Source organism: Pongo abelii, chromosome 4 (genome assembly GCF_028885655.2).
Source record: "Pongo abelii isolate AG06213 chromosome 4, NHGRI_mPonAbe1-v2.0_pri, whole genome shotgun sequence".
Lineage (NCBI taxonomy): Eukaryota > Metazoa > Chordata > Mammalia > Primates > Hominidae > Pongo > Pongo abelii.
In genome coordinates, this window is record NC_071989.2 from 159,783,046 (window position 1) to 159,804,322 (window position 21,277).

The following is a 21,277-nucleotide window of genomic DNA, read 5'->3' on the forward strand; positions in this document are numbered from 1 at the left end:
TTCAGAGTTCCAAGGCAAGAGACATGTAATTTTAGCCTTCATGTTACAGACAGGAAAGACTGGCCAGCTGAGGCCTTAAGGGGAGCTGACCTGCCTGGGGGCACACAGCAAACAGTGATGGGAAAGTCATTTTACAAGGGTTACTTTTAATCACTGCACTGTGCAGAGCGCAAAATTCTGTGGTTAGGACACTATTTTGTTAGGCAAATAGCTGTGACTTGGAGAGCCTGGGAACAAAATACCCAGGCTTGTGTACCTAGGCTGCGTATTGCTTTCGCCTTTCCCCCAGAAACTCTGCTGACTTTATTCTATTGGATAGACCGAACTCTTTATAAACTTCGCAATAGCCTATACTCTGGAAACCTTCGTCTTCTTTTCATCGCATAATTGGCAATGTCCGTTAAAAGTTAAAAGGCATATGCCCTTTGATCAAGCAATTATATTGCTAGGAATTTGCCCTACAGATATACTGGCAAAAGTCTTCCACGATAGAATACAAGACTGTTCACTGCAGCATTCTTTTTTCTTTTTGGAGACAGGGTCTTGCTCTGTTGCCCAGGCTGGAGTACATTGGCACAATCTCGGCTCACTGCAACCTTGACCTCCTGGGCTCAAGCGATTCTCCTGCCTCAGCCTCCTGAGTAGCTGGGACTATGGGTGTGTGCCACCACATCCAGCTAATTTTTTTATTTTTTGTAGAGAAGGGGTCTCACTTTGTTGTCCAGTCTAGCCTCAAGCAATCCTCCTGCCTTGGCCTCCCAAAGAGTGCAGTGGTGTGATCTCAGCTCACTGCAACCTCCGCCTCCCAGGTTCAAGCGATTCTCCTGCCTCAGCCTCCTGAGTAGTTGGGATTACAGGTGCATGCCACCAGCCCAGTTAATTTTTTCTTTTTTGTATTTTTAGTAGAGATGGGGTACTGCCATGGTGGCCAGGCTGGTCTCCAACTCCTGACCTTAGGTAATCCACCCGCCTTGGCCTCCCAAAGTGCTGGGATTACAGGCACTGCGCCTGGTCAGCATTTTTCATAATAGAGAAAAACTGTAAACCACCCTGAGATTGACTTGTTAAACAGGCTATGACTTATCCAATCAATGGAAACAATCCATGCAGTTCTTACAAAGGATAAGATTATCTACAACGCTGATAAGGAGAGTTTCCATTTAAATTAAGTAAAGAAGTAAAGTATAGCATATTTTTGTGTAATATAGTGTTTCTTTTATCTAGATTCAAAAAAAAATAGACACTCACTTTCTCATACTTCCTGGGAAGTACTTAAGAAACTGTCAAGACACCTTTGAGGAGAGGGACTATGTGGGAAAGCTTTTGCATTTTTTTTTATTCTTCCTGAAAATTTCTTAAATATGCAAATATATTATTTCATTTTAAATTTAAATGTTAAATAAGAGTTATGAAGGCTACTAGGATTATGGGCTGCTTCTGGTTTTTAAAATATGTTTCTGTATTAAAAACAACCTATGCCAGGCACAGTAGCTCACACCTGTAATCCCAGGACATTGGGAAGCCAAGGTGGGAGCATCACTTGAGCCTATGAGTTTGAGACCAGCCGGGACAACATGGAGAAACCCTGCTCTACCAAAAAATTAGCTGAGCATGGTGGCGCACGCCGTTAATCCCAGCTACTTGGGGGGCTGAGGTGGGAGGATTGCTTGGGCCTAGAAGGCAGAGGTTGTGGTGAGCCAAGATTGTGCCACTGCACTCCAACCTGGGTCTCAACCCTGTCTCAAACATCACAAAACAAAAACCTAGTTGAACCCTGAGGACATCATACTAGGTAAAGAAAGCCAGTCATAAAAGCATAAATACAGTATAATTTCACTTACATGAAGTCCCTAGTCAAATTCACAGACATAGAAAGAATGGTGGTTGCCAGGGGCTGGGGGAAGGGAGAATGGGGAGTGACTGTTGAATGGGTCCAGAGTTTTGGTTTTGCACGATGAAAACAGTTTTGGAGGTGGCTGGTGGTGACAGCTGCCCAACAATATGAATGTACTTAATGCCACTGAACTGTATACTTTAAAATGATTGGCCAGGCATCATGGCTCATGCCTGTAATCTCAGCACTTTGGGAGGCCAAGGCAGGTGGATCACCTGAGGTCAGGAGTTTGAGACCAGTCTGGCCAACATGGTGAAACCCTGTCTCTACTAAAAATACAAAAAATTAGCTGGGTGTGGTGGCAGGTGCCTGTAATCCCAGCTACTCAGGAGGGTGAGGCAGGAGAATCGCTTGAATCTGGAAGGTGGAGGTTGTAGTGAGCCAAATTGCGACATTGCACTCCAGCCTGGGCAACAAGAGGAAAACTCCACCTCAAAATAAATAAATAAATAAATATAATGATTAATATGGTAAAGTTTATACGTATTTTATCAAAAATTTGTAAAAACTTATGTTAAATAAAACTGTATCATTTTTAAAAAGAGAGAGAGAGGGACATGTTTAAAAAATTTAACAGAAAAGAATCCAAAGTCCCAACTGTTCTCACTTACGCAGGTCAGAGAACCCTAGACATATTCGGTTTTTCAAAGCATCTTTAAGATAATAATATCTGTAATGTAAAAAAAAAAAGTGGTGGGGCACTAAATTAATATTCACCACAAAAGCTTGTTCTTATTAGCCTAGCTACTTCATGCAAAAATTAATCTGGACAGTTCCTCAAATGGTTAAACTTAGAGTTCTCATATGACCCAGCAATTCTATCTAAGAGAAATGAAAACATATGTGCACACAAAAACTTGTACACAAATGTTTAGAGCAGCATTAGTCATAATAGCCAAAAGGTGGAAATAACCCAAATGTCCATCAGCTGATGAATGGATAATAGAATATTATTTGGCAATGAAAAGGGAGTACCAACATGCTACAACACGGATGACCCTTGAAAACACTGTTAAGTGTTTAACATAGTGTTTAAGTTAGTGTTTTCTTAAGTGAAGAAGCCAGTCCAAAAGGCCATGTATTATATCACTGTATTTACATGAGGTGTTCGGAAGAGGCATATCTGGAGAGACAGAAAGTAGATTAGTGGTTGCTTAGGGCTGGGGGGTTAGTAGGATATGAGAAGTGACAGCTAATGAGTATGGAGTTTCTTTTGGGGGTGATGAAATGTTCTAAAATTGATTGTGGTGATGGTTGCATTAAGTCTGTGAAGATACTAAAAACCACTGAATTGTACGCTTTAAATGGGTCAATAGTATGGTAGATGAATTCTATTTCAAGAAAGCTGTTATATTTTTGAAAGTCTGGGCCGGGCGCGGTGGCTCACGCTTGTAATCCTAGCACTTTGGGAGGCTGAGGCGAGCGGATCACTTGAGGTCAGGAGTTCATAACCAGCCTGGCCAACATGGTGATATCCCATCTCTACTAAAAATACAAAAAAATTAGCTGGGCATGGTGGTGGGAGCCTGTAATCCCAGCTACTTGAGAGTCTGAGGTAGGAGAATTGCTTGAACCCAGGAGGCAGAGGTTGCAGTGAGCCAAGATTGTGCCACCGCACTCCAGCCTGGGCAACAGAGCGAGACTCCGTCTAAAAAAAAAAAAAAGTCTGAGTATTGATTATCTAAAAATGACCACAATCCTTCATTTCATGGTGGGTCTATAATAATTATTTATAATTTATTGCTCAAATTGGACAACAGAGTGAAAGGGGAAGCTATTAACAATCACTGTGGGGCCACAGTTGGAAACTGGACATATGTTCAACTGGTTAATAGTCCCAGACTTCTAAGAGCTTGAGGGCGTTCTAGACCTCCAGAGTGAGAGACCGCCAGGGAGGGAGGCAGTGTAAAACAGGCAAATACAAACTGCCAAGTACTCATGTGCATTATCTAAAGGGGAGCTTCACTCGGCCCTATCAAATGCCCTTAATTTTTATATACATTTTGCTCCCACATTTCCATTTCATCTCTGGAAATTCATTCTAATGAATAATTCATGAATGTGATAAAAGAGTTTGCTACTAGGAAGAAGGCTGGTTAAATAACACGGTAGATTCAGATATGGAACAGTATATAGCCATTAAATGATATCGTTGATTTAAAAATGCAACAATATTCACATAGTATTAATTTTTAACTGTCAGAAATAAAGAATCCACTTTTATATATACATAGAGAAACAACTAGAAGAATGTATGCCACAATACTGACAATGCTTATTACTATTAGGTTATGGAGTCTTTTTTGGCTTCTCTTTATTTTCTAGTTTCTATAAAAGAATGTACTGCTAGTTATAAGAAAATGAGCTTGGGTCTAGCATCCTAAATCTGGAGAAGCAGCCGAGTTGGGCAGGGATCTGGCTCAAGGGTCCCTTAGCTATTTCCACCCGGGTTCTCTCTCTCCACTTCTCTCCTTTTGCGAAGCAGCTGTCAGCAAGGCCCACCACTGCCCCCTGCTAGCGGCAATTGGAAGCACAGCCTCATTGGCAAACGAGGCACCAGGCAGAAGCAGTCCCTGGAAGATCAATTCAGGGTTGGAGGATGGATTTGGGGTGAGAGCTGAGATTTTTAAAAAACTCTCAGCAGCACACGAGACTGTTCACAGTAATACTTAATAAACGTCTGTTGAATGAGTGAATGAAATGTGGCCTCAGCAAGCCACCCTAGTGTCTGGCTGGGTTCTCAGCCTAACCCCCATCCATGTGCCCACAATGTAGCTGAAATGCCATACATTTAAATGTAACCCTGCAGCTTCTGACAACCATATTCCAAAGCAAGGGCTGGACAACTGGACAACAACAGCTATTTGATGTGGAAGCTGCAGGGGACCTTAACTCTACGGGGTCTTGGAAGATATTACTGTAAATGGAATTAAGCATAGACTCTGGCATCAGGCAAGCCTGAGTTCAAATAAAACCAGCACCACTTAGAAACTGTATCATTGAATAGGTTAAGGAGCTTCATTTTGCTCTAGTAAAAAGGGGGAACATAAAAACGTACAGAGTAATCTTGGCATCGTTCTCAATATATAGTATGCATTCTAATAATTATAATTACAGTTCTGTAACTGTCAGGTTCCAGCTAAGGATTTTTCTAGCTCAGATGCTGTTGTAGCAAACCACACTTCTGTTATGGGACCTGGGAACAGAAAAGTTGGTTCCCTGACTCTCAATCCATCAGTGCTCTTTTCAACTCACCACCTATAAAATAAGGGGGCTGGATGTCTATAAAAGTCTGTGGTGTCTGTGCCCCACATCCCTGGACACAGCTTTTGGGGACAGGAGAATGAGGCAGTCAGAAGAGATGGAGATGTGGACCTAGGTCAGGCTACTGGGTGCTGGGATCAAGGTGCAGGTCAGTTGGGGACAATGCACTGGCCTCAGGGACTGCCCAGCCACAGAACCCTCAGGGAAAATGAATTTGGGGTTGTCCAACCTCCATAAGAAGCCATTTCCAGACCTCAAGCTCACTGGGCTAAGGAGGAGGGCTGAGGCAGAGCAGCCAAGAGACTCCTAGAGAACCTTTTTCCCTGCTATTCATTCAACAAATATTTATTGAGCACTGATCATGTGTTACTTTGGATATATCAGTGAACAAAATGAAGATTCCAGCCCTTGAGGAACTTACTTTCTAGGCTCGTCCCAGGACACTCCCTCCAATCTTGGTCCCATTTTACGACAATAAACCGAGGCCTTTAGCACTCAGGCCCCCTTCTCAGCAAGTTCCCAGACCAGCTCTTTAGGGGTCAATTCTACTGGGGCCACTGATTTGCTGTGTGACTTTCAGAAGTCATTTGCCGTTTCTGGACCTCCATTTTCCCACTGTAACATGAGGGCTTTGACCTGGGTGATCTGCAGGTCTCTGCCAGCTCTGAGGGTCCTGCTATTCACCTAGGAAATGCCAGTAATACCAGCACCACACTTCTAAACCTCATTTCTACAGTCTAAGTATCAGCCAATCAAACCAACCACGCCCCTGCCAGGAGCCTTCACTCGCAGACAGGGCCTGGCGTAGACAGGCATAAGCTGGACCTACATCTCAGGGACACCCGGCAGAGGTGACTGGGGTGGGCTGGGGGTCTTACCTGGGCATCTTCCCGTGCCTGGTCCAGGTTTTCTCCTCCCTCCTCACGATTCCCCTGCAGCAGGAGCAGCAAGAAAGTTCAGTCCCCAAACATCGACCCATCTCCATCTCTGTACCACCACACACCCTGCTCATTTTCACCTCTCTGAATGCTCTTCCTCATCAGTTACACAGGGACGAAAATCCTGCCTCTATAAGGTAGGCTGTTGTGGTCATTAACTGAGAATGTGTGCAAGGCACTTAGCACCAATGCCTGACACACAGCAAGCTCTCGGTAACTGTCAATGACGGTCTGCCGTTTTGGTCATGGGAATTCAAGAGATGGTGACAGAAGCTCCCAGGTAACAACACAGGAGAGGGTCACCCACATGGCTTTGTCCTGTGAGCTGGGGGCCCAAAAAGCCAGGACAAGGGCCACCAGAGAGGACTGTCTGGAGAAGGTGGTACCACGCCAACTTTGACAAGTGAACAACAGGAGTAGGCGGTGGGACTCTAAGGAGGCAAGTGGGGAGACACCCCCTCTCCATCAGGAGTGCACTTGAAACTCCCCTGTGCTCTCCACTCAGTAAACCTTCCCTTCCTCCCAGGCCTCCCGATGGGCAAGCCGACCTGGGGCCGATGAATTCACTCACCGTGGCCAGAGAAATGAGGATTCTCCTGAAGTGGCCAGATGTGTCTGAGCTCAGAGCATCCTCCAGGGACTTGTGATAGTCTGAGGCAGAGAAAGGGGGTGTGGGTAGCTGCTGGCCAAGAAGGATTTGGTTTGGGGGAGGGAGGTCCAGGAAACTCAGGCTTGAGCCAGGGCAGAATTGGCAGGGGGAGGTGGGAATGAAAGGGTTTGTAACTGGCTCATGGGGGCATCCAGCCATCCTCTTGCTGATTTTGTAAGACAATGGGCATTCCCATCAACCCATCACCTCCTCTCCATCCCCTCAGCTGTCCCAGTTGAGGTCCCATTGCATCTCGCCTTTAATATTTAACAGCCTCTTAAGTCACCTCCCTGTTGTCATTCTCTCTTCTACCTTCCCTCCTGCACGGCAGTTGCTAAACCCAAAAGCAGAGCTCTGACTATGTCACTCCTGTACTCAAAAATTCAACCATTTTAAAGCTGCTTATTAGATAAAAAATTTAAACTTTTTTTTTTTTTTTCAAGACAGGGTCTCACTCTGTCACCCAGGCTGGAGTGCAGTTGGCGTGATCAAGGCTCACTACAGCCTCGACCTCCTTGGGCTCAGGTGATCCTCCCACCTCAGTCTCCTGAGTAGCTGGAACTATAGGCACATGCCACCACACTTAGCTAATTTTTTTGTTTTTTGTTTTTTTTGAGATGGAGTCTCGTTCTGTCTCCCAGGTTGGAGTGCAGTGGCATGATATCGGCTCACTGCAACCTCTGCTTCCCAGGTTCAAGTGATCCTCCTGCCTCAGCCTCCTGAGTAGCTGGGGCTACAGGTGCATGCCACCACGCCTGGCTAATTTTTGCATTTTTAGTACAGATGGGGTCTCACCATGTTAGCCAAGTTGGTCTTGAACTTCTGACCTAAAGTGATCCACCACCTCGGCCTCCCAAAGTGCTGGGATTACAGGGGTGAACCACCGCACCCAGCCAACTTTTATATTTTTTGTAGAGATGGGGTTTTGCCATGTTGCCCAGGCTGGTCTCGAACTCCTGGGCTCAAGCAATCCGCCTGCCTCAGACTCCCAAAGTGCTGGGATTACAGGTGTGAGCCACCGCACCTAGCCAATTTAAACATTTCTGACTGGTACTCAAGATTCTTCAGAATGAAAATATGGGGCCACTTGCTTAAAAATTAAGAATTTCTGGACAGTGATAGCATAGCTTGCAACCAAGTGTGGGGCCCTGTAGAACTGCATGGACTACACACCCCTAAAGTTGCCCTCCCTCTCTCCAGCAGGCCAGAATGTTCTCTGTTCCCACTTCCAGCCAAGCCCTTTTCTACCTCCAGGCCTTTGTCCTACCAGGACACCTGTCTTTTCCCCAGACACAGGGATGGGCACACCCAAGAGGCTTATTAAATCCTCGAGGACTGAGGGAAAGGAGACAGGCCAGAGTCCTGGGCAGAGCTGTGGGCTGGGGTTGGAAGCTGGGGGGCCTGGCTCTTCTCCTCCCAGCATCTGGGCCCAGGCCTCCCAAACTCACCCTCCTTATAGGCCTCATTGATGGCCCGGATTTCAGCATTGGTCCGAGTGGCCAGGATTTCAATAAGAGTCTTTTCATCTGTGCCGGCTCCCTGGAATGTCAAGGCAAAGATGATCTCAGCCATAGTTCTGACCTCCTGTGCAGAGGTCCATGGGGCCCGGACGGCTAAAGCTCAGGCCAAGCATTCCTGGATTTTCTCCTCACCTCCAGACATGGCCCCCAGGCCCAAGACCTTGGCACAACCAAGGCTGACTATGCCAGCCTCTCAAGATCCCCAGAACCTCCCATGTGAACTGCTTTGCCTTCCAGCCCCCCAAAAAGAAAAGGTATATAGGTGTGTGTGTATAACACCACATATACACATGAACAACTGAATAGAAATTTCTACTTGTAAGTATTGGAAGAGAACAGAAGGACACGCACGTGCCTCACAGTGTTAACTAGCAGTTTGGTCTCTGTGTGAGTGAAGGATCACAGATGATTGCTATTTTCTTCTTTTTTACTCTATATTTCTTCAAGTCTTCACAGTGAACATGTATTATTTTGTTAGAAGAAAAAAAGTTTTGAGCTTAAGATAAAATGCTAGATTTTTTTTTCTTTTGAGACAGAGTCTTGCTCTGTCACCCAGGCTGGAGTGCAGTGGCGTGATTACGGCTCACTGCAACCTCTGCCTCCCAGACTCAGGTGATCCTCCTACTTCAGCCTCCCAAGTAGCTGGGGCCACAGAAGCATGCCACCGTGCTTGGCTAATTTTTGTATTTTTTGTAGAGACAGGGCTTCACCATATTGTCCAGGCTAGTCTGGAACTCCTGGACTGAAGCCCAAAGTTTTAGGAATACAGGCATGAGCCATCATGGCTGGCTTACATTTGTTTATTCTTGGATTTGGGGAGTGATTTATGAACTGAGGCATTACATGCCCTGGACTAAGGCAGGCTGGGGACCTGTTATGCAAAGATCTGCACACAGGGAAGGGGGGAAACTATCAGGGAGGAGAGAAGGCAGGCAAGATTGACTGACTGATTGATTGACTGAATGAGTCAATTACTAATTTACTCATTCAGATACTTGTTAAGATACCTGTTATGTGCTAGCCACTGTGCAAGGTGCTGGGGCTACAACTACAAAAAAAAAAAAAAAAAAAAGTCCGGGCATGGTGGCTCACGCCTGTAATCCCAGCACTTTGGGAAGCCGAGGCGGCGGATCACCTGAGGTCAGGAGTTCAAGACGATCCTGGCAAACATGGTGAAACCCCTTCTCCACTAGAAAGACAAAAAAATTAGCCGGGTGTGGTGGCGTGCGCCTGTAATCCCAGCTACTCAGGAGGCTGAGGCAGGAGAATCACTTGAACCTGGGAGGTGGAGGTTGCAGTGAACCAAGATCACACCACTGCACTCCAGCCTGGGCAAAAGAGTGAGACTCTGTCTCAAAAAAAAAAAAAGAAAAAGGCAAGAGGCAAGACATGTTCTCTGTCCTCAGAGAGGTTACTGACTAGTGCTCTAATCGTCCTGCCTTCTCAGATCCTAGGAGATTCATCCTGATTGAGATCTTCAATAATTTCTTTGTTAGAAGCAGGTATGTGATGAGGCAATCAAGAAAGTCCTGAGACTAGGGTCTAGCCATAGTCTCCCCCTAACTCACTGACTCTCTGAGCCTGTTTCCCACTTGGAAACTTTGAAAATGGAAAGGACTGACTTGGGTTAACTCATTGATCTCTTCTATTTCTGAATGTCTTTAGATCATTTGCTTTTTGGCTTAGGTATTTTAAGAAACAATCATCTCAATCTGCTTAGCCTAGGCAATGTTTTTATAAAGTCCTCTAGCTCCCCATTGCTGCCCTCCTCTTAATGCTCAAGGGGCCAAAAGCACTACTGGTTTTATGCGGTTGTCAAGACAGGCTCCAGAGTCAGAAAGACTGGTCTGAACCTCGGCTTTGCTACTTCATAGCTCTATGACCTTGACCAAGCAACTTAACCTCCAAGTCTCAGTTTCCTCATCTGTAAAATGGGGACAAAATAAGAGCCTTGCCTTGTGCCTTGAGGAAGCAACTCATTGAACCAATGTACCTAACCTGGGATAGTTACCATATGCTCTGTATAAACAGTAGCCACTAGTACAATTGGTACCTTGGGAAGCAAAGCAGTTCTAGCAACTTCTGGGCCAGGACATAATGCTTTCTTGTTTAATGTAGGGTCAGGTCTTCGGAGTTAACAATGCCCTTCATACCTGTGACCTTGATTGACCTGTCCTAGTTTGAAGGGCAGAGGTGACCATTTCCATTTCCCAGATGAAGGCACAGAGGATTGGGAAGTGTAAGGAATGGCCCAGTCACACAGTGAGTGAGTGGCAGGGCTGGGCTGGAGTACAGACTCCAACTGCTGCTGCTTTTGTTCGAGACCCAACCCACTTCCTCCAGTGGCTCCATGAGACCCTTCTGACACCAGTGGGCATGTGACTCAAGCTGAATCAACTTGGAGTAAATGCCAAGACTGTTGTTGGAGCTCCCAGGAAGAAGGAACTCTTTCTGCTGGAGCTGCTAGCTGGCGGGATGGACATATGCCACCATGGGGAGAAAGGCTGCCTGAGAGTGAAGCCATAAGAGAGGACAGCAGAGCCAAGACGGGGTGAGCCAAGGGTCCACAGAACATCATTTGAGTCTCTGGACTCGGATCTAGTCCTGTAGTTTTCAGTTATAGGAGCCAACATCTCCTTTTGTGTTTATGCCAGTTTGAACTGAGTATGGGAGGAGTTCTACCAAGAAGTTACAGCTAATCCACCTGGGCTTATGAGGGTCACCTGTATCCCTACCGGCACCCGCAAACACTACCCTCTGGTGCCACACTGTACCTCCATGGCCTTCTTCAACTGCTTGGCATCATAATGGGCCGGTGGCATCATGAGCCCCAGAATCAGCCTTGCCAGGTCTCCAGAGATCTCAGACTTCAGGTCAGTCATTAAGTCCTGCAAAGGGCAGGGCCACAGTCATGCCAACATCAGCACTTGCCCACACATGACCCAGGATGGGGGAGATGGAAAGAGAAAACGGGTTGCACATGAGGGATCATGGAAGCTTGTGTCTGTCTTTGCTGATGTTGCACTTATTATTTAGATGAAGCCAAAGAGGGTAGGGAAAAAACAACCAGGAGGAAGACCCACTCTCCTTGACACAGGAGACAGGAACGGGAAGGGAGCAGCGCTGAAGGACACTGTTTCCACCCAGGGGGAAACACATCAACCTAAGCCAGATGCCACCAATGTGCAATAATCCCTGACACTCAGTTGGGGCCTTGAAGCCAGCTGTATCTGTGTAGAGGAACTGCAAGATGCCCAAAGCACACTGAAAACAACCCATAGCCCTGATCTTGGCCCCATGCTGCACCTCTGAGTCCACTGAGCATCTCACACAAGTGTTGCCCATCACAAGGAACTGGGGGCATGGAAAGATACGTCTGCCCAAACCCAGTGCTGGAGACACTCTGAGATCATATGACCACACAGGGTCCCTCTGCCATGAAGACCCTGGTGCCCAACTGTGCAGAACCGATGGGGACAGGTGAGCTCAATCAGGCAAGGTGCATGCATGTCTCACAGAGAGCCCAGGAGGAGGTCCTTACCCGGCCAAAGTGAGACTTGAAGGTCTGCCGGATCTGCTGCCGCTGGGCATTGCTGCGGTGCGTGATGATATCGATGATTGTGTCTTCGTCAGTCCCTGAGTCACCAAAGCCACATGCCTCAGAAGAAGGCCTGTGGCTCTCGGCTTTCCCCATGCACTGCCCACTGATGGCCCCTCGTCGATCTTTGTCAGGGTAGAAGCCTGGCTAGGCGGCCATGTGCTCCTGAGTCCCTGCAGTCCACTTGCCTATGACTCAGGCCACTGATTTCTGCTGGACTCCTCCCTCCCTTTCCTTTTGACACGCTGAGGAAAAAGGACAGCTGGGAGGTAGAGAGTACTGGGTTGGGAGTCAGTGCCTCTGAGTTCTAGTTCTGGCTCTGGCAATGGCTGCCCACCCTGGACAAGTCCCCTTCCCTTGATGGGACTTGGTTTCCACATCTGTAACATGAAGAGGCTGGAGTAGTCACAAAGGGATCCTTACAACCCTGACAGTCCAAGTCCTGTTAGCGACTCTATGTCCTTTCTCTTCAGCTCTCTGGAAGCTGGACCCTGAGTCCCCCTAACCACAGCAGGTTGACTCTGGAAGGCATTAGGATACCACTTCCTGCTTCTCAGATTAATGCCATCAACCACAGACCCAGCACAGGGGTCTCTCATGGCATTTTTACCTCTAGCATCCTACAGTCCCAGGCGAGCTTGGCAGGTATCATCATTCCCATGAGACACATGGAAAGGAGGCTCAGGAGGTGATGGACTTAACCTAAAGCCTCCTGGGAGTTGCTGTCAGACAGATGGGGCAGAAAAGGCAAAGAAAGCCAAACCCTAGATGGCCTGTCCCAGGCTGGACTTTCTGAGCACAGGCCCAGCTGATCTGAACCTGCGGGTGCAGTACTCTTCCCATTGGTGCCAAATGTAGGTCTGAAAGACCTGCCCAGCAGGGCATACTCCAACCACAGAACCAGAGTTCTTGGGTTCCAGGGTCCACAGCCCTGATTTTACACATGGGGAAATTCAGACCCAGAGTGGTGGAGAGGCTCACCCAGAGTCACACGGTGAGTCAGCGGTAGAGCCAGGGCACCATGCCGATTTTGTGACCTGGTACTTTCTTCAGTGCCAGGATACTGCTCCCAGGAGGCTGGGGGACACCTTGGTCCCTGGAAAGGGCTTCTGCCAAGTTCCTTATGAACCCTCTCCCGCCCCTCCTCTCTATATTCCGGGAGCTAGGAGGGTGGAAACTTCAGATCAAGCCTTCCTCATCCTGCATACTCTAATTTGAAACCTCACTCCATCGCCTGCCAGCCCACGGCCAAACCCACCACACCTGCTGCCCCGGAGACCAACCCTGCTCCATTTCCATCCCCCATACCGAGTCCCTTCATGGCTTTCCGCAGCGCTTTGGCATCTGCGTCAGGGTTGAAGTCATTGGCTGGGCGCACAGTTCCCTTCAGCTGTGAGAAGCAGAAAGAGACTCAGCAGGTGTCTGAAGGCCCCCCTGGGGACCAGGCTGAAAGACAGCATGCGAGGGTGGGAAGCTCACCCCACGAGCCCAAACCAAGCGGCGTGGGTGGGGAAAGAGGCAGAGGTGAAGCCACAGCAGACAGACCCTGCACGAGAGCTGAGAGAGAAAGAAAGAGACAGAAAGATATAGAGAGAGGGAGAGAGGGACTCAGGGCTGGGAGCAGGGCAAGTCCTGGTCAAGAGAAACTGGCTAGGCTCCCGCCTGCCACAGGATCTGCCTCGGTTCTAGTGCCCCTTGGCTGCTTATTCCACCGGGGCCTCCCCAATTCTTCTGAATCCTACCCTGCCCCCGAGGCCCCCTCTGCCTCTTAAAGAGTCATTCCCCTTGAAAAGGCAGCAGAAATGTTCTGAAATACCAGAACAGAGTTTCCCAAATTTCAGTCTCTCCTAAAGGACTTTCACTATTCCAAATTAGCACACACACCATATGCCATCTCTTAATGGTTTTATGTAATTCAGCGTAATTCAACTTCTTTTCTGTCTACTTAAATGCATCAATTTTTGAAGTGCATTTAAAATTACTCCCAAAAGGCAAGGAATTGTATCCGTTTTATCCTGTTACATATCCCAGGTGCCTACAACAGTGTCTGACATAATAGGCACACTCAAAAAATAATTGTTAAGTGGATTAATGAGGCTTGGCACAATGGCTCATGCCTGTAATCTCAGCACTTTGGGAGGCCAAGGCAGGAGGATCACTTGAGCCCATTAGTTCAAGACGAACCTGGGCATCATGGTGAAACCCTGTCTCTACACAAATTAGCCAGGTATGGCAGTGTCCACCTGAAGTCCCAGCTACTTGGGAGGCTAAGGTGGGAGGATCACCTGAGCCTGGGGAGGCTGCAGTGAGCCATGATCGTGCCACTGTACTCCAGCCTGGATAACAGAGTGAGACCCTGTCTCAAAAAAAAAAAAAAAGAATGGATGAAATTAACTTTATATGACTATCATGAATTAGGAAGTTGATACCATGTATCATAAACTGAAAATTTACCACAAAAATCAATGTAATAAAAACAAAAGAGGTGAAATACCATGAAATTTAACATGATGCCTCTACTTGCCAGAAGCTCTGAAACTTAAAGCGAGATCTCTCAGCTTTCTCTTTGTGAAAAAGGAAAATCAGCAAGTGTTGCAGAGATGGCGGCACCAAACTGAGACTTCCTCTTTGACATAATCAGAAACGCTGATGAAATTGGAAAGGAGTGCCTTTCTCATTCACTCTGTGGAGTTCAGCGTTATTCAACCCTGTCAAACTAAATTCACTTCTCACATCACCTACAATCATCTGCAAAGATCTCTTGCCGTATCATTTGGGGAACACTGTCCTAGAACATCAGAGCTCAAGAGCCCTAAGAGATCACCGAGATTGCCATGTTAACCCCTCACTTTAAAGATGGAGACATAGAGGCCCAGAGGGAGGGGGAACCTTCCAAAGGTCGCACAGCGAATAAATAACAGAGAGCTCCAAGGTCCCACGCTTTTTTGTGTGGACCAAGTGTTGCAGTCTCTGGAATGGTTTGCCTAAAGTACTTTAGTGAAATCTTTCATTCCTGTCCTTTGTGGACCCCCAGTCTGAGGATGCTCAGGAGGACAACCTGAAATCCTCCAGTGCACCCAGGGACACCCATCTGTTCTCAGCTTTCACGTCTGAGGCCAACTGTTTCGACTCCGGGTGGGACAGGCCCCTCCATGGAACCAGCCAGGTCTCCATTTCAGCAAGCCCTGTTAGTAAGTGGGCCAGAACCCTTTCCAGAGTGTCAGAAGCTAATGCAGAAACCAGGTGCGCCCCTCCACTGATTCACCACTCCAAGGGAGAAAAGGAAGCTTCAGATGTGAGAATCAACGTGTCGGGTTGGCCGCCAGGGGGCAGCTGGGTGCCAACCAGAGCAGCAGGAAGGTGCAAGCAGAGAAGCCGTGGTCAAGAGGTCAAGCAGGAGGAGGGGAAGGTCTGACCTCTACTCGGGCCACTGCACTAAGTTCCCACATCTGATAGGCCACCTGCGCTGCCTCCGGGAAGAACTGGCCAGCAGCACTGGAATGGAGGGGTTTAGGGAGAGGACAGGAAGGAATGTCATCACGGGCAACACTCCACACAACAACACACACACACACACCCCCCAACACGTACACACACCCCCCAACACGTACACACACGTGCACACACCACACACACATTAAGCTTTCTTTCTCTCCAGCCTATGCCTCCTCCGTTCGCCAGAGTCCTCCCTCCATTTCTGAGAGCCTTCCATCTCTCTTGAGACCCCCTGCAATGCTGCTTTTTTTTTTTTTTTTTTTTTTTTTGAGACGGAGTTACGCTCTTGTCACCCAGGCTGGGGTGCAGTGGCGCGATCTCAGCTTACTGCAACCTCTGCCTCCCAGATTCAAGCAATTTTCCTGCCTCAGCCTCCCGAGTAGCTGGGATTACAGGCACCCGCCACCACACCTGGCTAATTCTTGTATTTTTAGTAGAGATGGGGTTTCGCCATGTTGGCCAGGCTGGTCTTGAACTCCTGACCTCAGGTGATCCGCCCGCCTCAGCCTCCTCCCAAAGTGTTGGGATTACAGGCGTTGAGCCACCGCGTCTGGCCAATGCTGGCTTTTAAGGGCAGCCTTCCTGGCTGCAGAATCCAAGTAGGATAGGATTTTTCCAATCCTTCAGCCTCCCCTTTCTTCCTTAGAATTTGAGTGGCTTCTATCCAACTCTCCCCTCTCAAAGAGGCCAATGAGCAGGCTATGGCCATGCCAGCCCTACGTCTCCTCCTGCAAAGTGCCTGGATGCATCAGGAGCTCAGTAGTATCTGCTGAACTGCATCAACCCCTATGGTCCTTACCAAAGGTTCGCAGGAAATTCCTGCATCCCTTCCGTAATTGGATCTTTATAAGATCCAGAGAAAGGAAATCAGAGCACAGCCTGTTCCCTTTCTAGACACAAATCTGGTCAAGTAATGTCCCAATTTAATATTCTGGGAAGAGGCCCCCAGGCCCTCCCACTTCTCTGCCTTATTTCTCTCTCTAGTACTCCATAAATGCATGACCTTGGACATATGAATGAATCAGCCTGCTCCTTCTCACTCCTCGGCTTTTCTATAGGTGATTTCCTCCACCCAAACACTGTCCCCAGACCCTCTTCACCTGGCTCTTCCCCTTGGGTCTCACCGTGTATCTCCTAAGAGCCTCCCCTTGGTCTGCGCTAGGGCATCTCTGTGTGCTTTTATATATGCTTTCTACGTGGCACAGCCACAGCAGTTCTCCCCAGCACAGGACTGCTCCCTTCTGGAAACTGGACTATACCCACTTCTGGACTGTGGCCTTCATCAGGGGCTTCCTCACAGGGTCTGCACCCAGAAGGCACTTAACCCAAATATGCTGCATAAATGAGTAGGCAGAGAAGGAATGTGTCCTTTTCCCATTTAACAGGTGATGAAACCGAGAAACAGCTATGAAATAGCAGGGCTTGGATGCTCATATTCCGGTTCCTGGTCCACAACCCCAGACTGACTTTCCAGGTTCACAGGAGCAGACATCTCCATATACAGGAGACCATGCTCATGTTCAGACCCCCACACGCTCAGACACACAGACCCACAAGCACAGCAGCTACCAGCAAAAGCCACCTTTCACTTGCGCAACGCTCCTGGCTCAGGGGAATCCCCGGCTCATCCAATCCACCCATCAGGATGCAAACCAGGAGTCCCCACCTGGCACCCCAAGGACATGCCCTGCAGCCACGGGCCAAGAAGCCACTTACTCATCATCTCCCCCACACAGCTTCAGCAGAGTCTTCTTGTACTCGCCAGAGGTATCATTCTGGAGAGAAAGAAAGAAAGGTTACCTCTCACCCAGCCCTGGGCTCCTCTCAGACAAGGAGGTGAAGGTTCTGCACAGCCTAAAAGAGGGGAAGGCTGAATGAACACTTATTCATAGCAGCCCTGGTCCTCCTGTGCTGCTTAATGTTGAATAACTGGTTCTCAGCGGGCAGGTTGGGGGAAGCCCTAATTTATAGCATTTGCCAATCTCTGTGGTGTAAATACTTCTAGCAATGGACAATTTCAAGTTACCAATATGACTTTGCTACCAATATGCAGAGTTTAGAAGAGACGCTCGCTGCCCTTTCAAGCCAGTGCCCCAGCACAGCACTGCCACCAGACAGTCCCCAGCCCACGTGAAATATGCATGGAAATGGGGTTCCATGAGCAAAAATATTGGGAAATGCAAAAAATCAAACAAATATATATAATACAGATGCACATATCCGTATGGATGCATATTCCATATCCCTCTTGGGGCTTCATGATGGACTTCAAAATGTGAAAGGCTGTGAGAAGTTCTGAGGTAAAGAAACTGGCTTATTTATCTTTGCTTATTCTGGTTTGTTACAAACTTATTTTCCCATAGAACATTTTGCACATAACACCTAAAAAAATTACCCTTTAGAAACATACTTTGGAGAACACAACTTGGATCTCTTTCTCTGTCACCCCACAAAGCTTTATTTCAGTCATCCAAAAAAAAAAAAAAGGGAAAACCCCTAGCTTTACATATGTCTCCTGATAAAGCCTCAGGGGCCGGATGTCCCAGAGTCATCACCAATCACCCGGCCCAGGCCAAAGGTTCCCCTTTAGCCCTCATTTGTGTTCTTCAGTGTTTCCCAGCCTTCTTCCAGGAGACTCTGAACTCTCACTGCCCTTGGGGCAGAGTCCTCGCACTTAATTCAGCTTGCGTGTCCTTCATGACCCAGCCCCTGCCTCCTTCTGTAGCCTTACCACTCACAAACACCCCTAACACTTGCTTTTCTGTTGAATATCCTTAAATTCCTTGAATGAGCCACAAGGCAGGAGCTCCTGGAATGTCCAAGAGACTCCCACTTCCTAGGATATTTCCTTTTCCTGGGAATAGTCCCCAAGCCCTCTGTCTTGGCTAAAAGCTCTTTGCTCCCTTCCCTGCCCCCATGAGCTCTGCTGACCTTGATCATGCTGTAGAGGGACTTCTCATACTTGGTCCGGAAGATCTCCCGAATGTCGAGCATGTCCAACTCACTACGGGAGACCATGATGCGGATCAGGGTGTTGTCCCGAGTCCCCAGGCCCTGCAAGACAAGTGGGTTTGGGGAACATGGACTTGAGAGGAGGCTAGAGTGCTGATAGCTCCCAGCTTAGCTGAAAATCCTATTTTCATAATAAAAAGTTAAAATTTAGAGCAAAAGAAGCAGACATTGCCATTCCCATTGAAGCTCTCTCTATGCTCCTCTTACTGTTGTTTGTTTGTTTTTTCTGAGACAGTTTCTTACTCTTGCCCAGGCTGGAGTGCAGTGGTACGATCTCAGCTCACTACAACCTCTGCCTTCCAGACTCAAGCAGTTCTCCTGCCTTAGCTTCCTGAGCAGCTGGGAGTACAAGTACCCACCACTACGCCTGGCTAATTTTTGTATTTTTAGTAGAGATGGGGTTTTGCCATGTTGGCCAGGCTGGTCTTGAACTCCTGGCCTCAAGGGCTGCCTTGGCCTCCCAAAATGCTACGATTACACACATGAGCCACCGCGCCCGGCCCTCTCACTGTTATAGACCTCTTCTCTCTTCATGTATAATTTCCACACTTGATTTTCCTTATCATTTTACCATAGGTTTGTAACTCTAAGCAATACACTTAGATTTATACATTTTGGAACTTTGCAAATATACCACTGTGCATTTATTTTTTCGCCATACTATTCTTGATGGTCACTGGGTTGTTTCTAGCTTTTTCCTAATATAAGCAATAGTGTTTTAAGTTTCCTTTTTTTTTTTTTTTTGAAGAGACAGGGTCTCACTCTGTTGTCCAGGCTAGAGTACAGTGGCATGATCACATAGCACTGTGTTCACTGAAGCCTCAAATCCATGGGCCCTGTGCTCAGGAAATCCTCCTGCCTTAGCCTCCTGAGTAGTTAGGACTACAGGTATGTGCCACAGCCCCTGGCTAGTTCTATTTGTTATTTTTGTAGAGACAAGGGTCTTACTATGTTGCCCAGGCTGGTCTTGAACTTTGGGCCTCAAGTGATCCTCCCACTTTGGCCTCCCAGAGTGCTGGGATTATAGGTGTGAACCACTGCGTGCACTCAGCCTTGTGATGGGCATTCTTAATGAATTCATGCATACAGGCAAACATCTCTCTAGGGCTGAGCTGCCCAACCTCATTATGGCACACTGGTGGGCAGAGAATGGCCAACAGTCTACTTTGTCCTTTCGGAATGGCCAACCAGGGCCAGGAAGGCCCAAGCTCCTGGGTCTCAGGCCTCAGGCCTCTGGCCTCTGGCCTCTGGCAGCAAATAACTGCATTCATTTCCTCCAGTGCATCACAAAAATACCAGTTTCTTTGTGCGTCATGTGTGTAAAAGCCTGGGAAGCTTTCTCAGAAACACACCGAGAGTGGAACTGTCACAGGGTGAGCATCATGAGTCTTAGCAGGCAAGGCCAAAGTGGTCTTGCCTACATACGCTGTATATAAACATTCTGGTTAATACTTCTTCAAAGTCCGAGCCGCCAACCCATTTGGCTGGAGGGATCAGGTGCAGGCTGCCACCCTAAGTCCAGCTGTTGACTCATGACGTCAGGCAGGTATGCAGGTGGCAGGACATGTGACCAGCAGCATTCCTGGCTCTACAGCTCACCTAGGACAGAGCACCTTCACCAGGGTCAGTCCTGTGGCCATCCCTGAAGGGCTCTCTTTGGCCACTGGATCCCAAGGACTTGTCAAAGAGCCCCAATAGTCCTCTACCCAAACCCCATTTACATCAGCCCCACCACGCACCTTCATAGCCTTGAAGAGCCTTTCAGCAAAATATTCCGGGGTGCTCCGGATACACTTCACTGTGAAGAGGGAGAAAGAGGTAGAGTTATTCTGGCTGCCTCAGAAGGGGGATGGGATGGCCTGACTCCCTCTTTGTTTCTGTTCCTTGAGGGCCACCTAGCTCAACATAGGAAGAACCGTGGTTCCTGATAGCTCACAGCCCCAGAGCATCCCAGACCAACCCACTTTTACCGCACACCCAGGGAATAAACAGGAAATAATCTTGTTGAAATAATCCTTTTGAAGTCCATCACAAAGACCCCCTTTATCTTTCTAGTCCTTTTGGTTTTAACAGGGTATTGAGCTGGGGTGGGGGTAGGGTCTGGGGCGAAGGAGGAAAAGGTGTTTGTTTAGACCTGCTACACCAGAAAGGTACTGGCAGCTGAATCATTGTGAATCCCACTGAATCACTGTGAGTCCCACTGGCTGACTACTTCAAACAGGGAGGGCAGGGGATGGCTCTGGGAGGGACGATAAAGGAGCTGCAGGTTTCCCCCAAGAAATACAAACACACAACATATCCCTGACTCAGACATGCTAACTGCTGGAATGCCGGAATTGCAAGGGCTTCTGGGGAGGCAATTAAGGCAGTCCATCCTTCCTGTCCCCCACCCCGCACCCCACTTAACATGAGGAAACTGAGGTCCAGCAAGCAGAAGTGACTTGCTCCAAGCCCATTTGGGAGAAGCCCTGGTTTGAATCTTGGCTCCACCACTGACTGGCCAGCTCCTCACATCCTCACGTTCTCAGTACCCCCAACTCATTACAAAACTACCCCTCAGCAAATGATCAGCCTGGTGAGACTCAGTTTCCTCATCTGTGAAATAGAGATCATTGCAGTGGCCGCTCCTGGGTCTTTTTTAAAGATTACACACTCAGCACAGTGCCTGGCACGCAGGAGACGCTCCACAAAAGTCAACTATTATGATCATCATTATCCTCAACCCAAGTTCAGAGCTCTTTGTCCCCCTGCCAATGGTGGAGAAGAGAGCTGGAGGAAGTCAGTACCTGAGGCTCAAACCCCCTTCCCTTCCCCAGCCTCAGCCATGCTGCCCTGGAGAAACCTTTAGAATTCACGGCCCACCTGGTTTTCTCCTTCCCAATTCTATACCATGTAATTCCCCTTTCC

At 48.0% G+C, this 21,277-nt stretch overlaps 1 protein-coding gene across 4 annotated transcripts in view; it reads right to left on the reverse strand.

Moving 5' to 3' along the window:
- Positions 1–21,277, reverse strand: part of ANXA6 (annexin A6) — a 56,606-nt gene that overhangs the window by 9,525 nt on the left and 25,804 nt on the right. For all 4 annotated transcript variants that reach the window (XM_024246648.3, XM_054555035.2, NM_001131761.1 and 1 more), the window contains 10 exon segments: positions 20,110–20,168; positions 18,290–18,412; positions 17,075–17,133; positions 15,280–15,358; positions 13,172–13,253; positions 11,807–11,901; positions 11,040–11,153; positions 8,194–8,284; positions 6,668–6,747; positions 6,037–6,090 (listed from right to left, as the gene is read on the reverse strand). In XM_024246648.3, the coding sequence (XP_024102416.3) occupies positions 6,037–6,090; positions 6,668–6,747; positions 8,194–8,284; positions 11,040–11,153; positions 11,807–11,901; positions 13,172–13,253; positions 15,280–15,358; positions 17,075–17,133; positions 18,290–18,412; positions 20,110–20,168 (836 nt within the window).